The sequence below is a fragment of the Hyperoodon ampullatus genome (genome assembly GCF_949752795.1).
Source record: "Hyperoodon ampullatus genome assembly, chromosome: 3".
Lineage (NCBI taxonomy): Eukaryota > Metazoa > Chordata > Mammalia > Artiodactyla > Ziphiidae > Hyperoodon > Hyperoodon ampullatus.
The window spans coordinates 132126626-132152858 of record NC_136916.1 but is presented as its reverse complement, the minus strand read 5'-3'; the positions used below and the strand labels follow the sequence as shown (position 1 = coordinate 132152858).

At 39.0% G+C, this 26233-nt stretch overlaps 1 protein-coding gene across 1 annotated transcript in view; it reads right to left on the bottom strand.

Annotated features, from left to right (window-relative positions):
* The window catches only part of GPR137C (G protein-coupled receptor 137C), a gene marked incomplete at both ends in the record, with an annotated part of 52513 nt that extends 32977 nt beyond the window's left edge, over positions 1-19536 (bottom strand). Inside the window, 1 exon segment of the mRNA XM_079698930.1 lies at positions 19138-19536. Within this exon segment, the coding sequence (XP_079555056.1) occupies positions 19138-19536 (399 nt within the window).
* Between the last annotated feature and the right edge of the window lie 6697 nt (positions 19537-26233).

Genomic DNA, 26233 nt, shown 5'->3' with positions numbered 1-26233 from the left:
GAAACAAAAACAAGATGCTGTTAGTAAAAAAAATTCAGAGGAAAAAAAAGAGCTTATAGAAATTAAACACGCTAGTAGAAATTAAAATGTCAAGAGAAGGGCTAGAAGTTGGGGGAATGTCCCTAAAAAAAGTAGAGACAAAAGACAGATGAAAAATAGGAGAGAAGAGGTAAGAAAAAGATCTGTTTGGATGTCCAACATCCAAATGTTAGGAGTTCCAGAAGGAGAGAACAGAAACAAAGGAGGGGAGAAAATCAATGAAAAATTCAAGAATGTTTCCCCAAACTAAAGGATACATGCGACTAAATTAAAAGGGCATGTTCAATGCCCATCAAAATGGATAGAAAACAGATCCATGTGAAGAGACATCATTTCAGAACCCTAGGGTCAAAGAAAAATCTAATAGTTTTCAGTAAAGAAAAAAACAATTCACATAGAAAGGATCAAGAATCAGAATGGTTTTCAAGCTTCAATAACAACACTGGAAGTGGAGCAACACCTTAAAAATCCTCAGGGAAAATTATCTCCAACCTAGAATTCTATAAACTATCAATTAAATATGACAGTAGAGCAAAAAATATTTGACATGAAAAGCCCCCAGAAATTGCTCACCAAGTACCCTTTCTCAAGAAGGCTCTAGAGGATTACTTCACTGAAAAGTATGCAGCAAAGGGTTAACTCAGCAGGCCTGAGTTGTCTAAACCCTGCACATTCCACAGAAAGATCTGGCTCTTGCCTAGCTCTTGGAAGGTATTTCTGAATTCTTGGAATATCTTGCCTGATAAGAATGTCTTTGTTTACCTGGGGCCTTGGGCCATACCAAATAATTTATGCTAACAATGTGATTTATGGTGGCCATGTGACCACCATAATAATTTATGCTAACATGTGATTAATGTGACCCAGGCCATTTGGTATCATTTTGACCTTTGAGGAGGTTGGAGACTGAGTAATTAAAGTCTGCCAGGGAGATGCTCCATGCCTATCTGGCTGATCCCAATAAAAAACCTGGACAGCATGTCTTAGGTGAGCTCTCCTGGTTGGCAATACTTCATAGGTGTTGTCACATATTGTTGCTAGGAGAATAAGCACTGTCCGTAAGACTCTGCTGGGATAGGACAACTGGAAACTTGCCCCAGCTTCTCCTGGACTAAGAGAAACCTTAGAGATTTAATTCAATAACTTAATTTTATAAATAAAGCTGTGCTTTAGAGATTAAGTACATTGTCTAGGAATACACAGGAAATTGAAAGGATTAAAACCCAGGTGTCCTGACTCCTAATTCAAGGCTCATAGGGATCCTGGTTTTCTTTGATACATTTGTACATTTAGATCTTTGATGGTACACAGTTCAAGTTAATTCCTTCATTTTTAGGGTGACAAATACTGCTTTATTAATAGTAGTGTCATATATATGTTACTGCAACTATTTGTTAGTTGTTCAAGATTTGCAGAATTAACATGCCCAAGAAAAAGATATTCAGAAACCAAATGATCAGTTTAGTAAAATATAATGATCTAGAAGCAGTTTAACACCTTCATTTTGTGTTGTTTTGCAGACTATCAAGTACTTTTACCATACCCTCTACTTAACTAGAAGTATATATATATATATATATATATATATATATATATATATATATATATATATTTTTTTTTTTTTGCAGTACGCGGGCCTCTCACTGTTGTGGCCTCTCCTGTTGCAGAGAACAGGCTCCGGATGTGCAGGCTCAGCGGCCATGGCTCATGGGCCCAGCCGCTCCGTGGCATGTGGGATCTTCCCGGACCGGGGCACGAACCCGTTTCCCCTGCATTGGGGGGACACGGACTCTCAACCACTGCGCCACCAGGGAAGCCCCTAGAAGTATATTTTTTTAAAAGCACAAATAACTATTTTTTCAGGAATGAAGTATTAATTTTATACGTAAGGAGGAAAATTTGTGAGCTTTCATTATTGAAAATCACCCTGAAATATAACAGGTTACTATGGATTGCTCATTAGTTTACTATGCACAGCTCTGAAGAAAATTTAACATATATTAAGGAATATAAAGAATTTATTTCTGAACTAAGAGTCTCATACATTATGGATTTAGAATTGTTAGGAAACTAATTTAAATTGTATTTGGGCTGAAACTGTGCTATCCTTTAAAAAGTTTTTCCAACACAAAATCCCCCATTGTATATTACTGATTTTCATAAAACCTTTCATGCTTTTCAAACTAGGAAGATAACAGAATTGCTTTTTTGTAAAGATAAAGACAGAGAGCCAGAGTCATTGGAGAATATCGTTCTGACAGATACTGGTGGGGGAAAAAAAGGGCAGAATGTATCAGAAGAAGTAATAGAATATCCCAAGGGAGAAAAAGGCAGAAGGAACACTGCTTACTTTCTTTCCATCTAGATTTCTTAAGGACAATAACAGTTTGAACATAATCAGTGATGATGATCATTCACATTAGCTTAAAACCTGCTAATTCCATGGTATGACAGAAAAGTTCCCTAGAGTACACAGTATCACCTCAAACCAGCCTAGGTGGCTTCATCAGCAACTGGACAAAGTCCTACACAATAGCTGAGGAAAGAGCACAAAAGTTGAAGAAAATATTACTTAAGCATTTTTATACTGAGAGATTAAAGCTGGAAAAAAATCGTAGCATGTGATCAACATGCTAATGAAAAATGGCAGCTGTAATTGAATTTTTGTTAAAAGTTAGAAGATACAGATTTGAAATATACAGCTACACCTTATTTTAGAAAGCAGATGATTCTAAATATTTATGTCCCAAACAAACTAAACTTTGGTTTTAACATGATATGTGTAATTTAAAAATTGGCATTCATATCTCAGAGGTAGCATTCACAGACACTGTATTAGATTTCAGAACTAGGTCATAAAGTAAGAAGAGATTTTTTAAAGAAACCCTCAAATTCTAGATGCTTTATCAGTGTCAGACTATGAGAACTACAGGTGTCTTAGATATCACTGAGACTAACCACTTTACAAATTAAACAACTGGCCCAGAAAAGTAGTGATTTGACAAATATCAATTAGCCAAGTAGAATAGGATTTGGACCAGAACTCATATTCTCAGAATTGTAGTTCAGGACTATTGATGAAATTATACTACTTAAACAGACCCCTCAACAAAGTTAAAATAAAAAGATAACAAGGACACTTAATTTATAGAAGTTTGTCTTTATTTAAAACAAGTTAGATGCAAAGTTCTACTTCGCTAAGTTAGAGATTCTGATTTTATTTGTGTGGAGGAAGAGAAGGAAACACTTCTTTCTTTACTATGAATTTGCTCAACCATCCAAGTCATTAAGCATTGATCACACATATTAGGTGCTGAAAAGCATGCAAAATTTCCTTCAAAACAAATGTACAATAGTGGCTGACCTAAAGCAATGTATATAGTATAGTAGAGCGAGGCAGACATTGATGGTATATCACAAGGGGATGTATGGTACTTTCTTTATATTTGGTCAAACTTAGAACAACATAAACTTCCCATAAGTTAAGGTGTAAATTACTCAGAGTTCATTTTAACTAATGTTGATGGGTATTAAATGTAATTTAGCTTTGTTATATGGACATTATAAAGAAAATATGGTGTTGATTTGTTTTATTCCTCTAAGGAAGATAATACAGAAAAAACAAAAGGGGGAAGAGAAGGAAATGCAAATTAGTAGCATATGGGTTGGATCTGATTCACAAAATGTTTTGTTTGGCTTAACCAGTGTTAGCCTATGGGTTTTTTTTTTTAAAACGATACTTCAATTCCATTATTTAAAAGGTAGACTTCCTATTAAAAAAATCCAAATTTCTGATTTCTCTTGAAAAATCAGATGACTTGACAATGTCATCTCACAGCTGGAACTGAATTAATGTAGTGCCCTCTTTAGATATATGCTCTCTAGTACACCATAGTCACTACCATTCCCTATTATCTCTCAGAGGGTAATATCCAGGGCCCTCTAGGCCTTTGAGTTTGGGACCCCTGTTTTAAAGGAAGCTCTTTTTGAGTGAGAGCCAGAGGATATAGACACAGCAATTAGGAGGCTAACTGCCATAGACTAGGCAATAGATAGATGGTAGTATGCACCAGGCATTGTGGATGGGAAGAAGTGAATGGACTTAAGAGATGTTAGGAGGTAACAGACAGGATTTGGTAATGGGGTGAATGTGAGATATGAGAGAGAAGGCAGCATCAATGACTCATAGGTTTCTGAACTATGTAAATACATGGATAGCAGTGCCAGTCACTGAAATGGGGAAGAAAAGAGGAAGTTGAGGTTTTGGGGAAAATAGGTGTAGAGTGGGGAGGGAGGAGGAAAGATCCTGAGCTCAGTTGAATGCACTGGATATGGATATGCTGAATCTGAGGGCTTCAGATATCCTTGAAGAGATGTCAAATAGGTGTAGAATATAGAAAGCGACAGCTCAGAGTCTGTGTTAGGATCATAGATATGTGTACGTGAGTCATCTGCTTTTAAGTGGTACGATACCAAGAATGTGGATGCATTCACTTGGCAAGAGCAAGGGACCTAGGCTTAGGTCTTGAGAAACTTCAATCTCTGAGGGCAAGGCAGAGGCGGATGAGCGTGAAGAGAAGCAAGCCAGGTAGTAAAAAAAAACAACAACAAGAACAACAACAAAAAAAACAGGACAGTGTGCTAGCCAGTGGAAGTGTTATAGAGAAAAATATGGAGTCAATTGCTGCTGAGAGATGAACCTGGGTGAGGATTGAAAAGTGCCTAATGAACTTGTTGATAGGAAGGTCACTGTGAGCCTTAGGCAACAGCTCTTTTGGTAGAGTGATGGGGCAAAGCAGATTAGAGTGGCTGGGGAAGTGAGAAGATGGTGAGTACATACATGGTCACCCCTGAAGAAATTTGACCATCAAAAAAAAGTATGAGGTAGCTCTTGGTTTTGTTAAGCCTCTTTATTATTATGTTTTCTATTTTATTAATCTCTACATTAATTTCTTTCTGCTTGTTTCCTTTGGGTTTATTTTTTTTTAACATAAAATTGGATGCTTACTTAACTTGTTAATTTTCAGGCTCTTCTTTTCTAATGTAAACATTTAAAGTTCCAGATTTACTTCTGTGTGCCAGTTTAGCTGCTTCATATGAAGTTCTGATATATAGTATTTTATTATCATATTCTAAGTATTTTCTAAATTTCATTGTGATTACATCCTTTACCCATGTGTTCATAAGTGTTTAAAATTTTTCTAAATAAACGTTCACACCTTATTTCTGTTACTGAATTCAAAGAGTTATTTGGGGGTGAGAGAACGTAGTCTAAGAAATCCCAATTTTTTGAAATTTAATATTAATACCTAACAATCAACACCACTTGGCAGGTACCACTCTAAAGATTTTATATGAATTATATACTTTACTCCTCACAATGATTCTATGAGGTAAGTACTATTATTATTCTCATTTTTATAAATGAGGAAATAGGCATTAGGGGTTATGTCATTTACCCACATAACTTTATGAAGTTACACAGGGCTGCTAAGTGACGGGGCTACACTTTTTACATTCTTCCTCACTTTAGGTTTTATTCTCAGATTATATTTCAAACCTCTGCACTGTTTTTGTTTGTTTGTTTCTGTTTTTGCAGGGGGAATCAATTTCATTGAGGTATAATATATGTATGTAGGTGTACATATTTGATGAGTTTTGTCATACTTTTGCAACCTGTGAAACCACCATTGCAATCAAATACAGAATCTTTCCACACCCACTAAATTTCATCCTGCCCCAGGCCCCAAGCAATAGGTAATCCACTTTTTGTGACTATAGGTTAGTCTGCATTTTCTAAAATTTAATATAAATGTAATGACATAGTGTGAGCTCATTTTTGTCTGGCTTCTTTCATTCTACATACTGATTTTTTAGATACATCCATGTTGTTGTTTTTATCACTAGCATGTTCCTTTCTTACTGCAAAGTATACCCCTTTGTATGGATATACCATATTTTGTTTATCCCTTTGCTTTTTATGGATATTTGGGTTAATTTCAGTTTTGGACCATTGTGAATAAAGCTACTACAAACATTCACATTCAAGTTTTTGTATGGACATATGCTTTTGTTTCTCTTGGGCCTCTAGGACTTCAACAGCTGTTTTATGGCATTTCATTTTTCAAAAACTGTCCAACTGCTTTCCAAAGTGGTTGTAAAACTTTATATTCCTATCATCAGGGTATATTTTCTTATTAATACACATCTTTGGCAATACTTGGTATAATCTTTTTAATTTTAGTCTTTCTAGTCAATATTTAATGGTATCTCGTAATTTTCATTTTCCTGATGACTAACGAGCATGAGCATCTTTTCATGTGCTTCTTGGCCACGCATACATCTTCTTTTGTGAAGTGTCTGTTAAAATATTTTGCCCATATTTATTGGATTTTCTTACTGTTGAGTTGTAAGAGTTCTTCATATATTCTGGATACAAGTACTTTGCCAGATACATGTGCTGCAAATCATTATCTGTTTTGCAAAAAACAAGCTTTTATTTTGATAAAATCTTGTTTGTCAATTTTGGTTCATGCTTTTTGTTTCCTAAGAAATGTTTGGCTCCTACAAAGTAATGAAGATTTTCTTCTACGAGTTTTAGCTTTTACATTTAGGTCTATGATCCATAGCAAGTAGATTTCTAAGTATGGTGTGACGTAAGAATCAGTATTCATTGTTCCCCATATGGATACCCAATTATTTCAGAACCATTTATTGAAAAAAATGTTCGTTTCCTCACTCAATTACCTGGGCACCTTTGTAAAAAGTCTGTTGACTATATATGTGTGGGTCTAATTCTGCATTCTCATTTCTTCTCCATTGCTCTATATGTCTATCTTTTCCTTAGTATTACAATGTCTCAATTACTATAGCTTTATAGGAAGTCTTGAAATCAGGTAGTGTGATCATCCAACTTTGGTTTCCTTTTTCAAAATTGTTTCCGCTATTCTAAATGCTTTGTATTTCTACATACATTTAAAAATAATCTTGGCAACTGCTACCAAAAAATCCTGCTAATATTTTAATTGGGATTGCATTGAATGTATATATCAATTTAGGGAAGAAGTGACATCTTAAAAATAATGGGTCTTCCAGGGTATTTTTTGCCATTTAGTTAGGCCTTCTATAATTTCTCTCAGTAGTTTTGTAGTTTTCATTGTAAAGATCTTGCACATATATTATTTATTCATAAATATTTTAATTTGGGGTGGGGCACTATCGTAAATGGAATTGTCTTTATATTTCTTTTTTAAATTGTTTTCTGCTAGTATATGAAATAGTTTTATCCTGCAAACTTCTTAAATTCACTTATTAGCTCTAGTTGATTTTTGTAGGTTCATTAAAATTTTTTCCTCAATCATGTCACCTACAAATAAAGACAATTTTACTTCTTTCTTTCCAATGTTTGTCTTCTTTTCCTTACCTTGTTGCAATGGCTGAAACTCCAGCACAATGGCTAGGACAAGAAGTGAAGTACCTGCCTCTTGCCTAGGGAGTAATCTTTCAGTCTTTCATCATTAAGTATTATGTTGGCTATAGGTACTTTTGTAGATGCTCTTTAGTAGACTGAGGAATTTCTGTTCTTAGTTTGCTAAAAGTAGATTTTTTAAAAAAATCATGAATGGTTGTTGAATTTTGTCAAATTCTTTTTCTGTATCTATTGAGATGATATGATTTTCTCCCTTACACTGCAAATATGGTTTATTACATTGATTTTTGAATGTTAAACCAATGCTGTATTCTTGGGATAAAACATATTTGGTCATAATATGTTATCCTTTATATATTTGGATTTGATTTGTCAAGGATTTTTGAATCTATGTTCATGAGAGATATTTGCAATTATTTTTTTTAAAAAAATTATTGAAGTATAGTTGATTTACAATGTTGTGTTAATTTCTGCTGTATAGCAAAGTGATTCAGTTATACATATATATTCATTTTCATATTCTTTTCCATTATGGTTTATGAGAGGATATTGAATATAGTTCCCTGAAGTTATTTTTATAATTATTTTTTCTGATTTTTGTATCAGTTAGTCCTCACAATAACCCTATGGAGTATGCATTATTATTATCCATTTTTGGAAATGGGACATAGGCAGAGCCAGTAAGTGGTTGAGATGTACTCAGTCACTGTGTCTCACTGCCTCTAATTTGTTAAGTGTTGCTTTCATGCTCTAGTATGTTGTCAATTTCTAAAAGTGTTCCATGAAATAAAAAGAAATTATACTCAATGACTGGCATTTTTTGTTATTTCCTTGCATATTTTTTATATTCTTTATATTTTCTAAGAGCAGAAGTAAAACTAGAAAATTAAACAACACATTCTTGAAGAACCATTGGGTCAAGGAAGAAAGCAAAAGGGAAATTAGAAAATATCTCAAGACATTAAAAAAAATGATGTTAGTTGTAGCTTTTTTTTGTTACATTGAAGTAATTTTTTTCTATTCTTAGTTTGTTGAGTTTTTATCATGAAAGGGTGTTAAATTTTGTCAAATGCCTTTTCTGCATCTATCGTAAAGATGTGACTTATCTTTTGTTCTGTTAATGTGGTATATTACATTAATTGATTTTCTTGAACCATCCATATATCTCAGAGGTAATTCCCACTTGGTCATGGTGTATAATACTTTTAATGTGCTGTTGGATTCAGTTTGCTAGTATTTTGTTGAGGACTTTTGTATCTATATTCATCAGGAATACTGGCCTGTAGTTTTCTTTTCAGGTGGTATCTTTGGCATTAGTATCAAGGTGATGCTGGCCTCATTGAACTAGTTAGGAAGTCTTCTCTCCTCTTCAATTTTTTTGGAAATGTTTGAGAATAACTGACATTAACCCTTTAAATATTTGGTAGAATTCTCCAGTGAAGCCATCTGGGTCTGGACTTTTCTTTATTGGGAGCTTTTTGATTATTGATTCAATCTTCATACTAGTTATAGGTCTGTTCATACTTTCTGTTTCTTCATGATTCAGTCTTGGTAGGTTGTATGTTTATGGGAATTTATCCATTTCTTCTCGGTTATTCAGCTTGTTGGTATATAACTGCTTATAGTAGTCTCTTATGATCCTTTTTATTTGTGTGGCCTCAGTTGTAATGTCTCTTCTTTCATTTCTGCTTTTACTTTTTTTTTTTTTTTTGTGGTACGCAGGCCTCTCACTGTTGTGGCCTCTGCCGTTGCAGAGCACAGGCTCTGGACACGCAGGCTCAGCGGCCATGGCTCATGGGCCTAGCCGCTCCGCGGCATGTGGGATCTTCCCAGACTGGGACACGAACCCATGTCCCCTGCATCGGCAGGCGGACTCTCAACCACTGCGCCACCGGGGAAGCCCTGTCTTTTTTTCTTAATTGTCTAGCTAAGAGTTTGTCAATTTTATTTATCTTTTCAAAAAACTGATTTAGTTTCATAAATTTTCTTCTATTGTTTTTTAATTCTCTATTTTGTTTATTTCTGCTCTGATCTTTGTTATCTCCTTCCTTCTGCTAATTTTGGGCTTAGTTTGTTCTTTTTTCCAGCTCCTTGAGGTGTAAAGTTAGGCTGTTCATCTGAGATCTTTCTTCTTTTTAAATGTAGGTGCTTATCACTATGGAACTCTCTCTTAGTACTGCTTTTGCTGCAACCTATAATTTTGGGAATGCTGTGTTTTCTTTTGTCAAGACATATTTTCTAATTTCCTTTTTGATTTCTTCTTTGACCCAGTGGTTGTTGAACAGTGTGTTAATTTTCACATAGTTGTAAATTTTCCAGTTTTACTTCTGCTATTGAGTTTTAGTTTCATTCCACTGTAGTCAGAAAAGATACTTTGTATGATCTTAATCTTCTTAAATGTGCTAAGACTTATTTTGTGACCTAACATGCAATCCACCCTGGAGCAAGATCTATGTGTGCTTGAGAAGAATGTGTATTTTGCTGCTGTTGTGTGAAATGTTCTACATATGTCTGTCAGTGCCATTTGGTCCATAATGTTGCTCAAGTGCTTGGTTTCTTTATTGATCTTCTGTCTGGATGTTCTATCCGTTATTGAAAGTGGGGCATTGAAGTCTCTTACTGTTATGGTGTTACTGCCTTATTTCTCCCTTCAGTTCTGTCAATATTTGTTTTATATGTTTAGGTACTCTGATGTTGGATGCATATTTATAACTGTTTTATCTTCCTGGTGGATTGACCCTTTCATAATATAATAATATAATGTCCTTCTTTGCCTCTTATGACAGTTTTTGACTTAAAGTCTATTTTGTCTAACTAAAGCAATCCGTGCATTCTTTTGGTTACTATTTGCATAGTATCTTTTTCCATCCTTTTACTTTCAGTCTATGTGTACCCTTAAATCAAAAGTGAGTTTCTTGTAGACAGCATACAGTTTGATCTTTTATATTTTTAGTCCATTCAGCAACTCTTATGTCATTTGATTGGGGAGTTTAATCAATTTACATTTACTTACTGGAAAGAAACAAGTTATATTGCTATTTTGTTGATGTTCTTCTATTAGCTTTGTAGTTCTTTGGTCTGTTATTTCCTCTCTTGCTGTCTTCCTGTTTTGTTAATTTTTTTTCATATTGATATACTTTGATTATTTTCCATTTTAATTTTGTGTAACTTCTATAGTGTGTGTATGGTGTATGTCCGTGTGTGTGGTTACCTTAAGGCTTACAAAAAATATCTTATGAAACAGTCTATTTAAAGCTGATAAATTCAACTGCATACAAAAACTCTACACTTAAACTTCTTCCACCCACCCTCCAACATTTTATTGTTGTCATAATTTACATGTTTATCTTGTGTATCTTTTAATATATAGTTATTTTAATATTTATTCTTAACTTTTATACTAGAATTAAAAGAGATTTACCCACCACCATTATAGTAATACAATATTCTGTATTTGTCTGTATATTCATCTTTATTAATGAGTTTCATACTTATGCTACTGTGCTGCTTTTTAGCATCATTTTGTTTCAACCTGAAGAACTCTCTTTAGCATTTCTTATAAGACAGGTCTAGTGGTGACCTTCAGCTTTTGTTTATCTGGGAAGGTCATGATCTCTATTTTTTGAAGGCTAGTTTTGCAGAGTATGTTATTCTTACTTGGCGTTTTGTTGTTGTTGTTGTTTTCTCTTAGCACTTTAATAAGATTATCCTGCTCTTTTTCTGGCCTGCAAAATTTCTGCTGAAAAATTTCTAGTCTTGTAGGGGTTCCCCTGTATGTGACAAGTCTCTTCTCTGCTTTCAAAATTCAAAGGCCTTTGACTTCTGATAATTTGATTATAATGTGTCTTGGTGTGGATTTCTTTGTATACTTTTGACTTCTTGGATCTGGATGTCCATTTTCTACTCTAGTTTTGGGAATTTTTCAGTCATCATTGTCATCATCAAATAAGCCTTCTGGTACTTTCTTCTCTGTCTGGGATTCAATGTGTATATTGATCTGTTTGATGGTGTACCATAAGTCCCTTTAGTTTTGTTCATTCTTTTCCATTCCTTTTTCTTTTCTGACTAAATTATTTCCAATGACTTGTCTTCAAGTTCACTGATCCTTTCTCCTGTCTGATATCTAGTTTGTTGATGAACTGCTCAAGTGAATTTTTCACTTCAGTTTTCATGTTCTTCAGCTCCATGATTTCTGTTTTGTACTATTTTTTTATTTTTGGCTGTGCTGTGTGGCTTGTGGGATCTTAGTTTCCTTACCAGGGTTTGAACCCATATCCCCTGCAGTGGAAGAGTGAAGTCCTAACCACTGGACCACCAAGGAATTCCCTTAACATTTTCTATCTCTGTTGAAATTTCTCATGCTTTGTTCTCTTGCCTGTAGTTAACATCTTTATGACAGTTATTTTGAATTCTCTATCAGGCAAATTATATACCTCTGTTTCATTAGGGTTTCTGGAGATTTATCTTGCTTTGTTTGAAACATCTCTGCCTGATTCTTCATTTTTCTCAACTCTCTGCATTACTGTCTGTGCATTAGACAAAATAGGTACCTCTCCCAATTTCATGGACTGGCCTTGGACAGTAGAACACTGTCACCAATCAACTTGTCCAGAGACTTTGGGGGCCTCCACCAACTCTTTCCCTCCTCAGGGAGTAGCAGGAAGCTGTAGTTCTGGTTTGCTCGTTCTGTGCTGAGGAAGCAGGGGAGCTATGTTGTCTGCCAGTTCAAATTGCTGTCTCCATTCTTCTCCAGGTGTCTAAACTGTATTGAACCTGTCAGAGTTCTAAGACTAGCAAGACATAAGCCTGATCTCTGGGGAGCCCCCTAAAAAAAGCTGGGGTGCTGGACATGTGAACTAACCCCTTCCCTCCTCTGGGAGAAGCTGAGACCTAGGAGGTCTCTTCCCAATTTTATGGCACTGTGCTGGGGTCAGGGACTCTGACGAGAGTCTGTCCCAAATCTCCCTACTGGTTTTGGTGATTCTTGTTTTGTGTTCACCTGCAGTGCAGGAGCCTTTCATTTCTGGATTCCTCATGAAGGGAATTTGTGATTTGTTGCTGATCAGTATGTTTTCAGGGGGATGGAGGGTCCATCACCATTTTGCTGATGTCACTCCCAACTTGGCTTTTATTTCACCCTTATTATTGATAGTTTTATTGTGGGTAGAATTTTGCTGGTTATTTTCTCTCAGCATTTTCAAGATGTTTCACCATCTTCTGGATTCCTTAGTTGTTAATGAAATGCCAACAAAAACTAACTTTCATTCCTTTGTTGGTAATATTATCTCTGTCTAATTGTTTTAAAAACATTTTTGTCTTTGGTATTTTGAGGTTTTACTCTTTGTTCATTTTCTTTTAACCTGTCTTGGGTTTTTTGGGCTCTCTGAATTTGAAATTTGGCATCTTTCATAAATTTGGGAAAACTCTAAGTCATTATTCTTTTAAGTAATTTCTCTGAAATTCTAATTAGATATACACTGGACCTGCTCAGTATATCTTCATTCTCTCTTAATCTCTTGTTCATATTTCCATCTTTTATTTCTCTGGGCTATATTCTGGGTGATTTTTTCCCTCAGATCTTTGAGCTTAATGATTTCTTTTCAGCTATTTAATCTGTTCAGTTCATTTCAGTTTCTAATTTTAATTGTATTTTTCATTTAAAAAATGATTTTTCTCCAAATGTGCCTAGTCAATTTTGATTATTTCTTTATCATATATCACCAGTGTTTACTTACTTAAATCAGATAAGGGAATATTTTATACAATCTATCTGATAATTCTGACATCTTCAATCTTTGCAGGGAAGAGTCCCTAGAGTGATTTTTCATTTTGAGCTCATGTTCTTTCAAATTTTATTTGTCAGGATTCTGGGAGTATAGTACACTCCTCGACAGATTATTTGCATTTGCTCCTTCCAGGTCCTTGAGGTTTCCACCAAGCCAGGATCTTTCCCCCTCTAAAATCACAGAAGTGTGATTTCAGGCTTCAAACTTGTGTAAGAATAAGCTTGTTATGCATTTTCAGAGAAGACATTTCTTTCCTCAATTTGTACCTCCTTCATCCAGAGCCAAGGCAGAGACAAGCATAAATCCCACCACCAACCTGTGAGGACTTGCTTATTTTTCCCATAATTCATCCACTGAAGATGTGTGTTCCGAGAGTCCTGGCATTAAGTTGGAGGGGATGAGTTCTTTGATTAGACCTCACCACAAGGTATTACCTCCTATGTCACCTCTTCAGAACCCCAGCACATTGAAATCCAGGCTTTAGGTTAGCAGGAAGCAGCTAGCAACCACCCCCAAACCCAAGACAAACATCTGTGTGGTACTTTATAATTTCATATTCACTTTTTTTTTGTGGTTTCTTGTCTCTGAGGAACTTCCTCACTTACCAGCTCAATCATTCATTGAAAGGGATTAAATGCTCTCTGTAGCATTTTAAGGCATTTCTCGGAATCTCTGTTCAGCCAGATGGCCCTGGTTTCTATTTCTATAAACTAGGAGGCGAGGGTCATATGCTGAGTATGAAGGAGGAAAAAAGTTTGCTGGAGAGTGGAAAAGGTTTGAAATGTGGAAAATGGGAAAGCAAGTTAAATAGTGAGCACTAAATAATAAACAGTGTTAATGGTATTCAGAAAAGTTCACAGGGAGCGATCACTCGACAAGACTTTATAGCCTGTGGGCTATGCAGTAGTCTCATTTCTGATACATATTACATTAGCCATAAAACCTTGGACAAATCACACCTTGTTTATATCTACCTATTTCATAGGGATTATGAAGACAATTGTTATGAAGTGCTTTGAAAATATTAAATCACACAGAATGTAAGGTATTGTAATCAGGTCTTTGCCATGGAATTGTATCTCAAACTCTTGCTTCACAGATGATCTCAGTAAAAACAGAATCAAGTTAATGGATAGAATAGTTTAGAAGATTTGGGTAAAAACAGTTCATAATCACAGTTATGGATAAAAACCCAACATTGACAAAACCACAATTTCCAGTAAATAGTAACTGACTCATGATGTGAGACTTGCTTGTTCTGCAGACTTTTCTGTTTAATAGAATTTGTTGAAATCAAATTAGCAAAGCCCTAATTATCATGGGCCATTTGCCATGATATAAGAACAGTTTTGCTAAGCAAAACTCTAATATATTAAAGTGGCTTCATTAGTAAGATTTTACCTGTAGTAATCAGAAGTAACTAACTAAACCAAGAAAATCTAAGAGAATCTTAGCATTCATATCATAAGCAGAAAATATAAAGATCCCAGAAAGTACACAAATAATTTACCTCACATATTCATCAAAATTAACTCTCAAATTTTAGATAGCTAAATATTTTCAAGATTTTGGCCTTTTCAAGATTGTAATTCAAAAATATATTCACCATTGTTCTATGACATTAAAGTATGATAAAATAACTTCTTATCCTTAAGGAGTTTCTATTTTAGGTGGTAGAAATGCTTTTGTGAGAAATCACAGAACATTATAACAAAACCAAAGTACCTGTTAGGTTACACTCCATGTTATTTGACATTCCATCAATATTTGGAAGAATATATCCAATGTCAGGGACAATGATAGCATCCATGAATGTAAGAGTTAAGATTCTGAATTTAATTTTCCTAGCTGTTCTGGCATTGTGATTTAGTCACTGCATTTTATCCCCATTAAGCACCTGGCACTCATTTTACAAAATTGCAAGAAAAAATGTCAGTATGGGTCTTGGAGATGAACTCATTGATTTTGGCATGCATCAACAATACTCCAAAGATAGTATACTATCAACACCCATTTTTAGTCCTTTTGCTTGTTCCAATGGTAGGTAGCATGTTTTATCACATAATTTGTTTTAAAGACTGAAACCTTCTCTGTTAAACATACAGGAGTGTGAACCGTTCTCTGGTAAAGTACATGTTCTATTAATCATGCCGGAAAAAGTTCAATAGGTGTTTTTAACTCAGTGTACAGGTTTTTCCTTTTTTTTTTCCAACTATCTGCTTCCAGGAAGTTAAGTATGGTAAATCTAATTATTTCAGAAAGGGCTACTCCCCTCATCTGAATTCCATTCAAGTGTAGTCAACAAAAGAAAGAGTGGTTTAGGCAGTCTTAACTTTTTTTTTTAACATAAATTTTTTTAAAATTTTATTTATTTTTGGCTGCATTGGGTCTTCGTTACTGTGCATGGGCTTTCTCTAGTTGCAGCGAGGGGGGCTGCTCTTCTTTGCAGTGTGCGGGCTTCTTACTGCAGTGGCTTCTTTTGTTGTGAAGCATGGGCTCTAGGCACATGGGCTCAGTAGTTGTGGCTTGCTGGCTCTAGAGTGCAGGCTCAGTAGTTGTGGCACACGGGCTTAGTTGCTCCACAGCATGTGGGATCTTCCCGGACCAGGGCTTGGACCTGTGTCCCCTGCATTGGCAGGGGGATTCTTAACCACTGCGCCACCAGGGAAGCCCAGTCTTAACTTTTTGAAAACTTATTTTTAGAAGAACTAGCAAAACGTATTCAAAGTAGTAATGGTTGTTTTACTAACTTTATTTTTACACTGCTTTATGGTTCTTTGTAACTAAGTCCTTAAATTTAGGATGCTTTTAATTAGTGAGAAATGGACACAACAAATGCTTTAAAGAGGTGAAAAGTAAAATGAAGTTGGCATTTAATATGACAGTAAAGACAGAGTGATTTGGTAATCAAGAAGCACAACTATTTAAAACAGATATAAGGGCCTTTTGTTAAAAAAAAAAGTCAAATTTTAGTTAAGTTTTGTTTTTGTCACCATGTAGACTTTCCCTACCGCTTTGCTATAATTCAAAGAGCTCACTGGGGGGATTCTCTGGTGGCGCAGTGGTTAAGAATCTGCCTGCCAATGCAGGGGACACGGGTTCGAGCCCTGGTCTGGGAAGATCCCACATGCCGCGGAGCAACTAAGCCCGTGCACCAGAACTACTGAGCCTGTGCTCTAGAGTCTGCAAGCCACAACTACTGAGCCTGCGTGTCACAACTACTGAAGCCCGCGCACCTAGAGCCCCTGCTCCACAATGAGAGAAGCCACCGCAATGAGAAGCCCACGCACTGCAATGAACAGTAGCCCCCACTCGCTGCAACTAGAGAAAGCCTGGGCACAGCAACGAAGACCCAATGCAGCCAAAAATAAATAAATAAAATAAATAAATTGATTAAAAAAAACCCAAAGAACTCATCGGGGAAGCTTTATTCATGCAGAATGATCAATAAGAAGTGTGCTTCCAGTTACTTGAAATTGATATAAAAATTTGAATTCAAATACTATTTTAAATATAGATTCCTTTGGATTTTTTCTAATGAATATGGAAATGATTTCTGGTTAAAATATCTCTTTAAACAGGTTGAAAATTTGTTCAAGTTATAGTTATGTGTCTTAAAATTGTTAATTTTATTTTAAAAAAAGGATAGACAAACAACATACACTCTTTCTAGGAGACACTACAAAATAAAAAAAACTTTAGTCCAGCTTCTTTCCAAATTATGTTTTCTAGGGTAATAGAATCTTATTGCTTTTTAAAAAGTACATGAAACAAACAAGAGATCCATTCAACAGGAAGACTTTTTAGACGTTTAAATTCTCCGTCACTAGCTTGGAATAACAGCAATCAAAAGACTGAAAACCCAATCTGGATATTGTGTAGTTTATGCCGAAGAAGTATACTTTTAGAATTTTGAGCTTAAATACAGATGCTTTTTTTCTATTGTGATAATGTTTAGTCACATTGTGTTTACCTCAGGGTGACAGGTATGACTGATAGAGGGCACAAGGGGACCTTCTGGGGCACTGAAAATGCTGTATATTTTCATCTAGTGGTGGTAACATGAGTGTATGTAAAATTTCACCTAGCTGTATACTTAAGCTTTATGTACTTTATGTTATATGTTATATTTCAAGAAAAAAGTAAAAAGAGTATTTAGCTACTTTATGAAATGTCCACCAATTATTTTACGATGAGTCATTAATATGACTTTGTTAGTCAAAAATGCATGGGGAAAAACAAATTATCTGATACTCATGGCCTAAGGACTGCTAGTCACTCTGAGGTAAATTAACTATATCTGAAGCTAGAGCAAAGCTTTAGTGATGAGATGTCGCTGGTAGTGTATCAGAAATTGTGTCAGGAAGAATACAATGTATCAGCTTACCTATGAAGGACTGAAGCGTTATAACAGTTTAAACAACAACTAGAAGATCAGAACATCTTCAAATAAGTGACATGACTATGGCATGTTTATTTGATTTATGATTACCCATGCTTTTTACTTACTGCTTCTTACTGTTTGGGTTCTTGTCATTGTATTGCTTGGACTTCCAAATGATGGGGAATTAAAGTTAAATTAGTTTTGTTGCCTATTCTGAACTGTTGTTTTTAGTGTGGTAAAAAGCTGAAGTTATGACTGTGCTTTTAAAATTATGCATTCTACTTCCTAGCTATTATGGGAGAAGAGAGTTGGTTTACGTAGCGAATATAAACACTTAATCTGCCTCAAATGTTTTTTTACTTTTGCTCAGAACTATGTTAATTCTCATCACCTCCAAAAGCCTTTGAGAGGATTAGCTGCATAGACCAATATTGTTCTATATTAGTCAGTATTAAGCATATGATGTCACCTTGTTTCCTCTCCTCCTCAAGATTTTTTTTTTTGCGGGGAGGGCGGGGGAATTGTTTTTTTTTTTTTTTTTTTTGGCAATTCTCAAAATTCTGTGGCTTAAATACCACTAGCTGGCACACATGATTGACAACCTTACACTCCCAAACCTGTTTGAAATGGGTTAAATACCTAAGTGCTGCAGAACAATGCAAACCAACCAGCAATTCCTCATAAAAGAGAAAGGGGGTGTGATTAGGTTCCAGCTATTAAGCAAGTTATTGCAAAAACAGTTTGGTGGTTTGTTTCTGCAATAGGCGCAGGTTAAGCTAGTATTTTCTCTCTTAATTAGCTCAAAAAAAAAAAAAGACTAGGCTATAAGAGGTAGGATAAATAGCTAAAACAAAACATGAAGCAAGTGGGGCAAACACACTCGGGGCTCTACGGAGGTCTTTATACTGATCCTCGACATTGGTTATTGCTTATTAACCCCGCTGGAGAACTATCGAATGGAATCTGTGTGAGGCTTATCGAGCCCGGGGAAAGGAGATGCAGGAGAGAATAAAGCTTCTAATAAAAGAAACGCAGCAACAATAGCAGAGGAACAGCTCTGCCTGGTGACGTAATGGCTGGCAGCAGTCCAGCTTCAGCAGAGCTGCTGCTACCTCAGCATCCAACCTCTCTCAACACAGTCCAGCTTCGGCAGAGCTACCGGGGCTGCTACTTTTTGCGATGCCACTTTGTCGGTGGCACCGACACCTTCCCTTAGAGGGCCAGGACGCTGAACAAAGGCTAGTCCTGCTGTTTCAAGTTGTCGGAACACATACTCTCGCTCACCCCCCGCAAGCCCCTCAGTCGCCGAGCCGATCGGCTGCTTAAGTTTAGGACGAGAACCCTGGCGCACACACCATCCGTGCCTCGGTTTCCCCCGGGCTGCTCTCGGGTCCGCCTCTCGCGGTTCGCACCCACCCCCCCCACCGGTCCTCAGCCCGAGTTGAACTCGGCGGCCCCGCTCTCCCGCCCGGCCCCGCGTGCCGGTCCTCCCGCCTTACCTCCGCTAGGTAGAGGTTGAGGAGACAGAGCGTGGAGAACTGGAGACAGGAGGGGAAGCAGTAGAGCAGCCAGTGGGGGAAGAAGTGCAGGTGAGCGGGCGGCCGTAGCAGGGGCAGGGAGCCGCTGAGCGAGAAGGCGGCGGAGAAGAGGGTGGTCCTGAGCGCTGCCCACAGGAGACAGAGGAAGAGGCAGAGGCTCTGGTAACTCAGCCGCCGCTCACGGTACAGGAGCAGCCGCCACAGCTGCAGGTAGGCAAAGGCGAAGAGCGCGGCGTAGAGCAGGGCGTGCAGGATGCTCAGCGCCAACTGCACGGAGCCCGGCACCGCGGCGCCTCCGCCGCCCCCGCCGGGCGTGGAGGGCTCGCGGCCGGCCGCCGGACCCGGCACGGACGCCCTCATGAGGGGGCTAGGGGGCGGGCGAAAGAGCGCGGGAAGCAAGGGGCCGGACTCGGAGCCGCCGTCGAGGGGGAGAAGGATGTCTCCCTGACCCCCCACCCACCCCAACCTCCAACCCCAGGAAGCGCCGTGACAGGACCCGGAGCCCCGCGGAGAGCAGCCGCGGCTCCTGGGACCCCGCCTCCTCTCCCCGCCCCCCCCCCCCTCCCGGGGGGTCTCGGCTCCTCCTGCTGCGGCTCGACTTGGTAGCTGCAAAAAACAACTCTCGGCTGGAGACAATCAGCTGAGAAACCCGAGCATTTGAGGTGCTCGCTCCGCACCGTGGGCTCCCGCCGATTGGCCCAAGCGGGCTCGCCCCCTGCGCGCCGCGCTCGGAAGGCCACAGGCCGCTGGACCTGTCGCTCCAGAAGGCTAAGCTCTGATTGGGTGCCCGCTTTCCCCTCTTGCTCCTCCCCTTCACTCCCCACCCATGCTGCCGATTGGCCCAGCAACTGCACGGCCAGCTCGCGCCTGCGGGCGGGCTCGGTTGTTGCCTGTCACCGGGGCGGCTGTCGCTCCGCCCCCTGCGCTTCCCATTGGCTGGAAAGGCCTCACGTAAGACCCACGAGGAACGGGAGGAGCCTCGCGGTTGTTTTTTGCCCAGCAGGCTGACTCCACTGAGCGGTGGAGGCTGCTGGCGCGGAGGGTTGGGATCGCTGCGAGCCCGCAGGTAGGGGGAGCGGTTCGCGGATGCCTGGCAAGCGAGGCATGGGCCCGCCCTCTGCCTCTCATCCTTCTTGTGGCGGGAACTGTCGGTCAGCCGTCCGGGTCCCAGCCCTCAGGTCTTGTCCTCAGGTCTCGATAGGTAGGTGGCAGCGCGGGTCCTGCAGGCGGGGGCTGTGGTTTCTGACGGCAGGGATGCCTGCAGGGATTCAGACCTGGCGGCTCTCCCCCAGCAAGGACTGCACTGCCCAGCTCTGGAGTTTGGATTAGAAGGGGCCTCACCTGGATCCTTCTAAGGGACGTTTTGCTTTCTTTTTTTTTCCCTAGCGTGAGCGGCTAGTAAAACGGGAGCCTTTCTGTGGGAGAGGGCAAGGAATGAGGCGAAGGCTGAACGGAAGCTCTAAGTAAAAGAACCTCGCTCCCTCGGGATATGTCCCAGAAGGAAGAGTGGAATTAGAATGGGATGGATATGGAAGCCGTCTCAGAGTGGGGGGAAGGTGGGTCTTTGAAACTTAGAATTTGGAAAGATGCTGTGGGCATAAGTTTAGGCAAAACGGCAGAATCAGAATTTTAAGTCTTTGATGAATGTCTAGAGAGGAAAAGGTAGAATAGTCTGTGCTTCTTAAATTCCACATGTATTTCTTCAAGCCTTAGTCCTCTGTGTGGTGGATGGTGGCGCTATTTCTAGGGCTCAGAGATATACAAAACACGTGCTATATTATGTTACTGCTGTAAATGAGGAATAAATAGATCTTCCCAGGCATATTGGACTGAGATAATATTTGTTGACTTTTTTGGGGGGTGTTTGGTAATAAAATGAGCAAAGTAGTGCAAAATGGTGAGGGAATAATTTGTGTTCCCCTTAGGATGGGTGGTATATCGCTAAATAAGTATCCCTGTGAAAGACAGTGCTACATTTATTGGTGCAGCTAAGACTCAGCCTTTCCTAACTCACCATTCTAAGAAGAGTGTTGCTACTTTCTTTCTTAGCTAAGTGATCCACAGGGAAGGTAAAAGTCTCTTGTGCTCCAGATTGTGGGACAGTAGTTTACCCAGGCACCACATGCTGGTGTGTTTTGGATTCTTTGTAGGTGTGCTGACAAACTGTGATAGATGTTTAGGCCTGGCACTGTTATGTGGCGATCCCTCTGATGAAACATTCAGCTGAGCAGGTTGTGCTGTGCAGCCTACAGTAGGGTACAACTTGCTGTAAGAAGTTAACAGTCCTAATCCAACATCCGCGCTCTAAAGAAGGATCTCAGCTTTATTGGAATTGAAGACATTTGCCTCATGGATTCATAGGGAATGTGGTTAGGGCAGTACACAGTTCTATATGAAAGGGGACAGAGTGCTCCGGGCCCCAGTGAGGTAACTGATTGCAGTTACGTTCTTAAGCCCATAAATTAAGCATGAACTCAGAGTTATGTGCTTTTAGGCACTTGTCAAAATCAGGAAAGCCTCTTATTCTCTGGCATGACCTATTTTTGTATCTTCTATAATCAATGAATCAGGTCATGAATAGATTTTCACCATGAAGGGGTTTTTCTTTTTTTCTCTATTCTTTACTCATAGTGAGAGTAAACAACATTTGGATAGCACCCATACTAGTTTTACATCTTTGCTTGTGAGACTTTTTATTCCAGTGTCATAGCAAATCGGAATAGCCGCTTTTTTTCCCCTTCCTTTTTTGGGGGCATATATATGGGGGGTGCAGGTAGAAGATTTTGCCCCACTCCCTTGAGGGAACTCTTAAGTGGAGAGATGTTGACTCCTTTTTATTGCCTCCTTTGGGTCTTAAGTGGTAAACTGTGATGAGATCTAATCAACATTTTATTTGAGGCTGGTTCATTGAGCAGGTTCTGTTCTCTAAAAGCAGCATTAAACTGTAAGCAAGCTAATTTTTGACAGAATGTTCCTACAGGAACTTTGTAAGCATTATATGCCCCATTTGTTGCAGAATATGAAATGTGGCTTTTCCCAGAGAATGATGCCTGTAGATCTTGGTGTAATTTGTTTAATGTTTACAGTTGTTAATTTCCTCTCTTTCTTGAGAGGGGAAACCATTAGTTTTATGTTTAATTGTAAGGGAAATTTAGGCCTTTAAAGGGGAAACTAACCAAGTGTCTTCTAGAAAAGCTTGCTCCTGGGTAACCTAAAATTGGAAATATGTCCAAATGCACAATGGTTGAATATTGTTGTTTTGAGAGAGCAGATTACTCTAGCACAATGGTCTTTCAAACATTTAAAAGCAGAACCATTTGCCAAGTGTTATTATATATAGGACCTAATCCCAAAGTGTGATTGCTGTAGCTGAAGAGGGCCACCAGTTGCTCCACCTACTCAGAAAGGCAAATCTTTGCCCCCTCCTCTCACTAGCAAGATGATCAGTGTTTTTCTCTTGAAGTACTTCCTTGTCATTGCCCTTGGGGGCTTTCTCAGAATTCTGGTGCTGAGCAAAACAAACTTTTGTTGCCTTTAACATTTTATTTGCAAGCTTTAGCCCTTTTTGTACTATAGCCTAACTCATCCATTCTTACAGTGCTTGTCATCCTCCTGTATTTGTCCTTAGTTAATGTCACATTTTTTCCAATTTTTAAATGACCTGTGCATGCATACGTGTTTAGAGTTTAGGGATCAGGCAAAAGTTACATCTTGCCTACTAACTCTGATTAGTTCCACCAGGAACGTTATACTGAGGAACTGAGGGCTCCTTCCAGCCCCAAAGGTTAATAGGAGTCTGCACTTAGTTGTGAGGTGTCCGTGTGTAGGATAGGCAAACATTTGCCTATGACTTCCATTTTCTTTTTGTATTGGCACTGGTGTGGTAACAGTTGTATTTTAAAGAGTCATCTTCCCTTTTAGAATCTTTCTAAAGTGAAATTGGGTCAATTTCTTGTGAACTCTTTGAAATATACTGCTTTAAAAATCTAGGATATGTATTTATGTTCAAGTCACTCTCCTCTTAGCTGTTACTAAAACAAATAGGGCTAGGTTGGGTTATACTGTAATAACAACCCTAAATCTTCAGAGATTTAAAGTAAAGTTTATTTTACGTTAACACTGAGTTGGCTGGGAACCTTGCCCCATGTTGTCCTCTTTCTGAGACTTGGTTCAACAGAGAAGACCTTGGTTTGAGTGTTTTCAATCATCATAGCAGAGAAAAAAGTGTGTCATGCTTCATGATACATATATGTTAACTCTTTTTTTTTTTTTTTTTGTGGTATGTGGGCCTCTGACGGTTGTGGCCTCTCCCGTTGTGGAGCACAGGCTCCGGACGCGCAGGCCCAGCGGCCATGGCTCACGGGCCCAGCCGCTCCGCGGCATGTGGGATCTTCCCGGACCGGGGCACAAACCCGTGTCCCCTGCATCGGCAGGCGGACTCTCAACCACTGCACCACCAGGGAAGCGCAGGAAGTTAACTCTTTTTTTTTTTTTTTTTAAATTTTATTTATTTATTTATTTTTGGCTGTGTTGGGTCTTCGTTTCTGTGCGAGGGCTTTCTCTAGTTGCGGCGAGCAGGGGCCACTCTTCATCGCGGTGCACAGGCCTCTCACTGTCGTGGCCTCTCTTGTTGCGGAGCACAGGCTCCAGATGCGCAGGCTCAGTAGTTGTGGCTCACGGGCCCAGTTGCTCCGCGGCATGTGGGATCTTCCCAGACCAGGGCTCGAACCCGTGTCCCCTGCGTTGGCAGGCAGATTCTCAACCACTGCACCACCAGGGAAGCCCAGGAAGTTAACTCTTAAAAGCTTCCAGAAGTTACATATGTCACTTTGCACATTTCATTGGCCAAATCAAGTCATGGCCATACCTAACTCAAGGAAGTGGGGAGTAGAATTTTAACATGTGTAGAGAACTAGAAGCATTTGGACAGTCTACCCTTTTTGTCAATAGATATTCTCCTTCCTACATGTACTTCATCCTTGGCTCTTCCCAGTGGAGATAACCCCTAAATCCTATCCAGTCACTGTCAAGCTCAAAGTCTGGGATCTCTGAGTAATGCCCAGTAGCCATAATCTCTTGTAGCCTCTATCTTTATAAATTATCTGTCTCCGTCACCCTGTTGAATACATAGAATAGTGTAGGGACAGATAACTATAATAAGTGTTCCCATTTGGAGAGGAGAAGAATGGAAGGCATATACCAGACTCTAGACTGTAGCAATTTTGGAATCTTGCTGGGCAGATATTGCTAGGGCTCTAAATTATAAGAAAAATGAAATGAAAAAACACATCAAATGACTAGCCCCATTTAGAAATAATTAGATGCAACAGACACAACATTACTGTGTGAAATTGCTGTAAAAGCTTCTAAACATTTATATGCATTTTCTGTGTTTATCTCATTATTGTGGGCCAGTGACATACAGTTCATATTCTAGCACATGCCCTGGAGCATAGTTCTCTATGGTCCTTGGCTTTGCCCTGCAAGAGATCCTTCCATTTTTATTATCTTTGTCCCCACCTGAAGTTGGCTTTGGAGAATGTGGCTTCTTTCCATGGCTGAGCAGTTTAGTCAGCTTGTTTCCGGACCCTACAAGCATGGGGGCTTAAGGATTGTTTTAAGTTTTGAACAGCTAGTCTTTTGGATGGTGGTGCTTCTTTGAGTACCTTTCTTTTAATACGTCGTTAAACACAATCAACAGCAACTATCACACAGTACTCATTTCTGTCTTCCAGCCTCTTCTCTTAGGGCCATATATAAGTTCTTTAGCCACATGAACCTAGCTACATGCTCATAAATTCATTAGGTACTTGTCACCTCCAACTTACTGTAGCAACAGTTTCATCAAATGTTTTGTTACTCCTTAACATGGATCATTTGTTGAGGTCTTGTCTCTGTTTCTTTGAAGAGAGTTTCCTTGAGTACTCCCAGAACAGCTTTCCTGCTGCTTGGCGCCTGAGCCAGTATGTGGGGTTCTTGTTAAGGCAGCACCTCACTTCTAGTTTGTATACCAGTGAAGATAAACTAGATTATGCTATAATAAAAACCCCCCAATCTCAGTGGCTTAAGACAACAAAGTTTATTTCTTCCTATATCATATGCTCATTGCATACCAGCTGGGGGTTCTCTGGGCTGTGCTTAATCTGGGACCCGTGCTGACAAACAGCCACCATCTGAGTGTTTTCAGTGACTGTGACAGAAGAAAAGAAAGGCAGGCATATCACACAGTAGCTGTTAAACTGTTGCCTGAGACAGGCCACTTTGGCTCCCATTTTATTGGCCAGGGTAAGTCACATGGTGGCCTCAAACTTCAGTAGTGGTGGGAAGTGCAGAAAGCTAAGTGTGATCCTAGGTATACCTGACAGGAGAACTGGAACTGTTTATCCCATACTGATGAACCATCACACCAAGGTAACAAGGCCACATTCCTCTCAAGGAACTCAGCACTTTGTGGTGATACTTAAATTTTGAAGCATTAAGTGTTGTTTTCTATCCCATTTTCTAGCTACCAGAGAAAAAAGTCACCAAGTACCCTCTGTAGCTTTGTTTTTAACTCTGTTCTTGCTAGGTGTTCTCTTGCCTCACTATTTCCCATCCACACTTGCCTTCTCTTTGTTTAAAGTTATTTTTATGAGGAGACCATGTCTCTGGGCAAAAGCATTTCAATTACCATGCATGTGAAATGAACACTTTTTAGTGACACCACAGAGGTAGATTGGATTAATATGAGTAGTAGCTATGGAAGATTTGATTACATACAAGTAATAATTTTTCTTTTTAAGTCAAAGTGAAAAGGTACACTGTTTAAAAGAGTCAGTTCTAGAAGGCTTCAAAATTCCCCTTGGTATCTTACCCCCTCCAATTTCTTGTTCCTTAGAGGCAATTACTTTGAACCACTCACAGTTTCTTTTGGTGTTGATCTTTCCATTTCCAATAAACTTGGCTTTTGGTCTCGTGAAAAATGAAGATTTAGCTCTCTTTCATCTCTTTTCCCACCCTGACTGTATGCTCCCTTACTTTCTGTCTCCCCATCCACTCAACTCTGGTTGTTATGGAT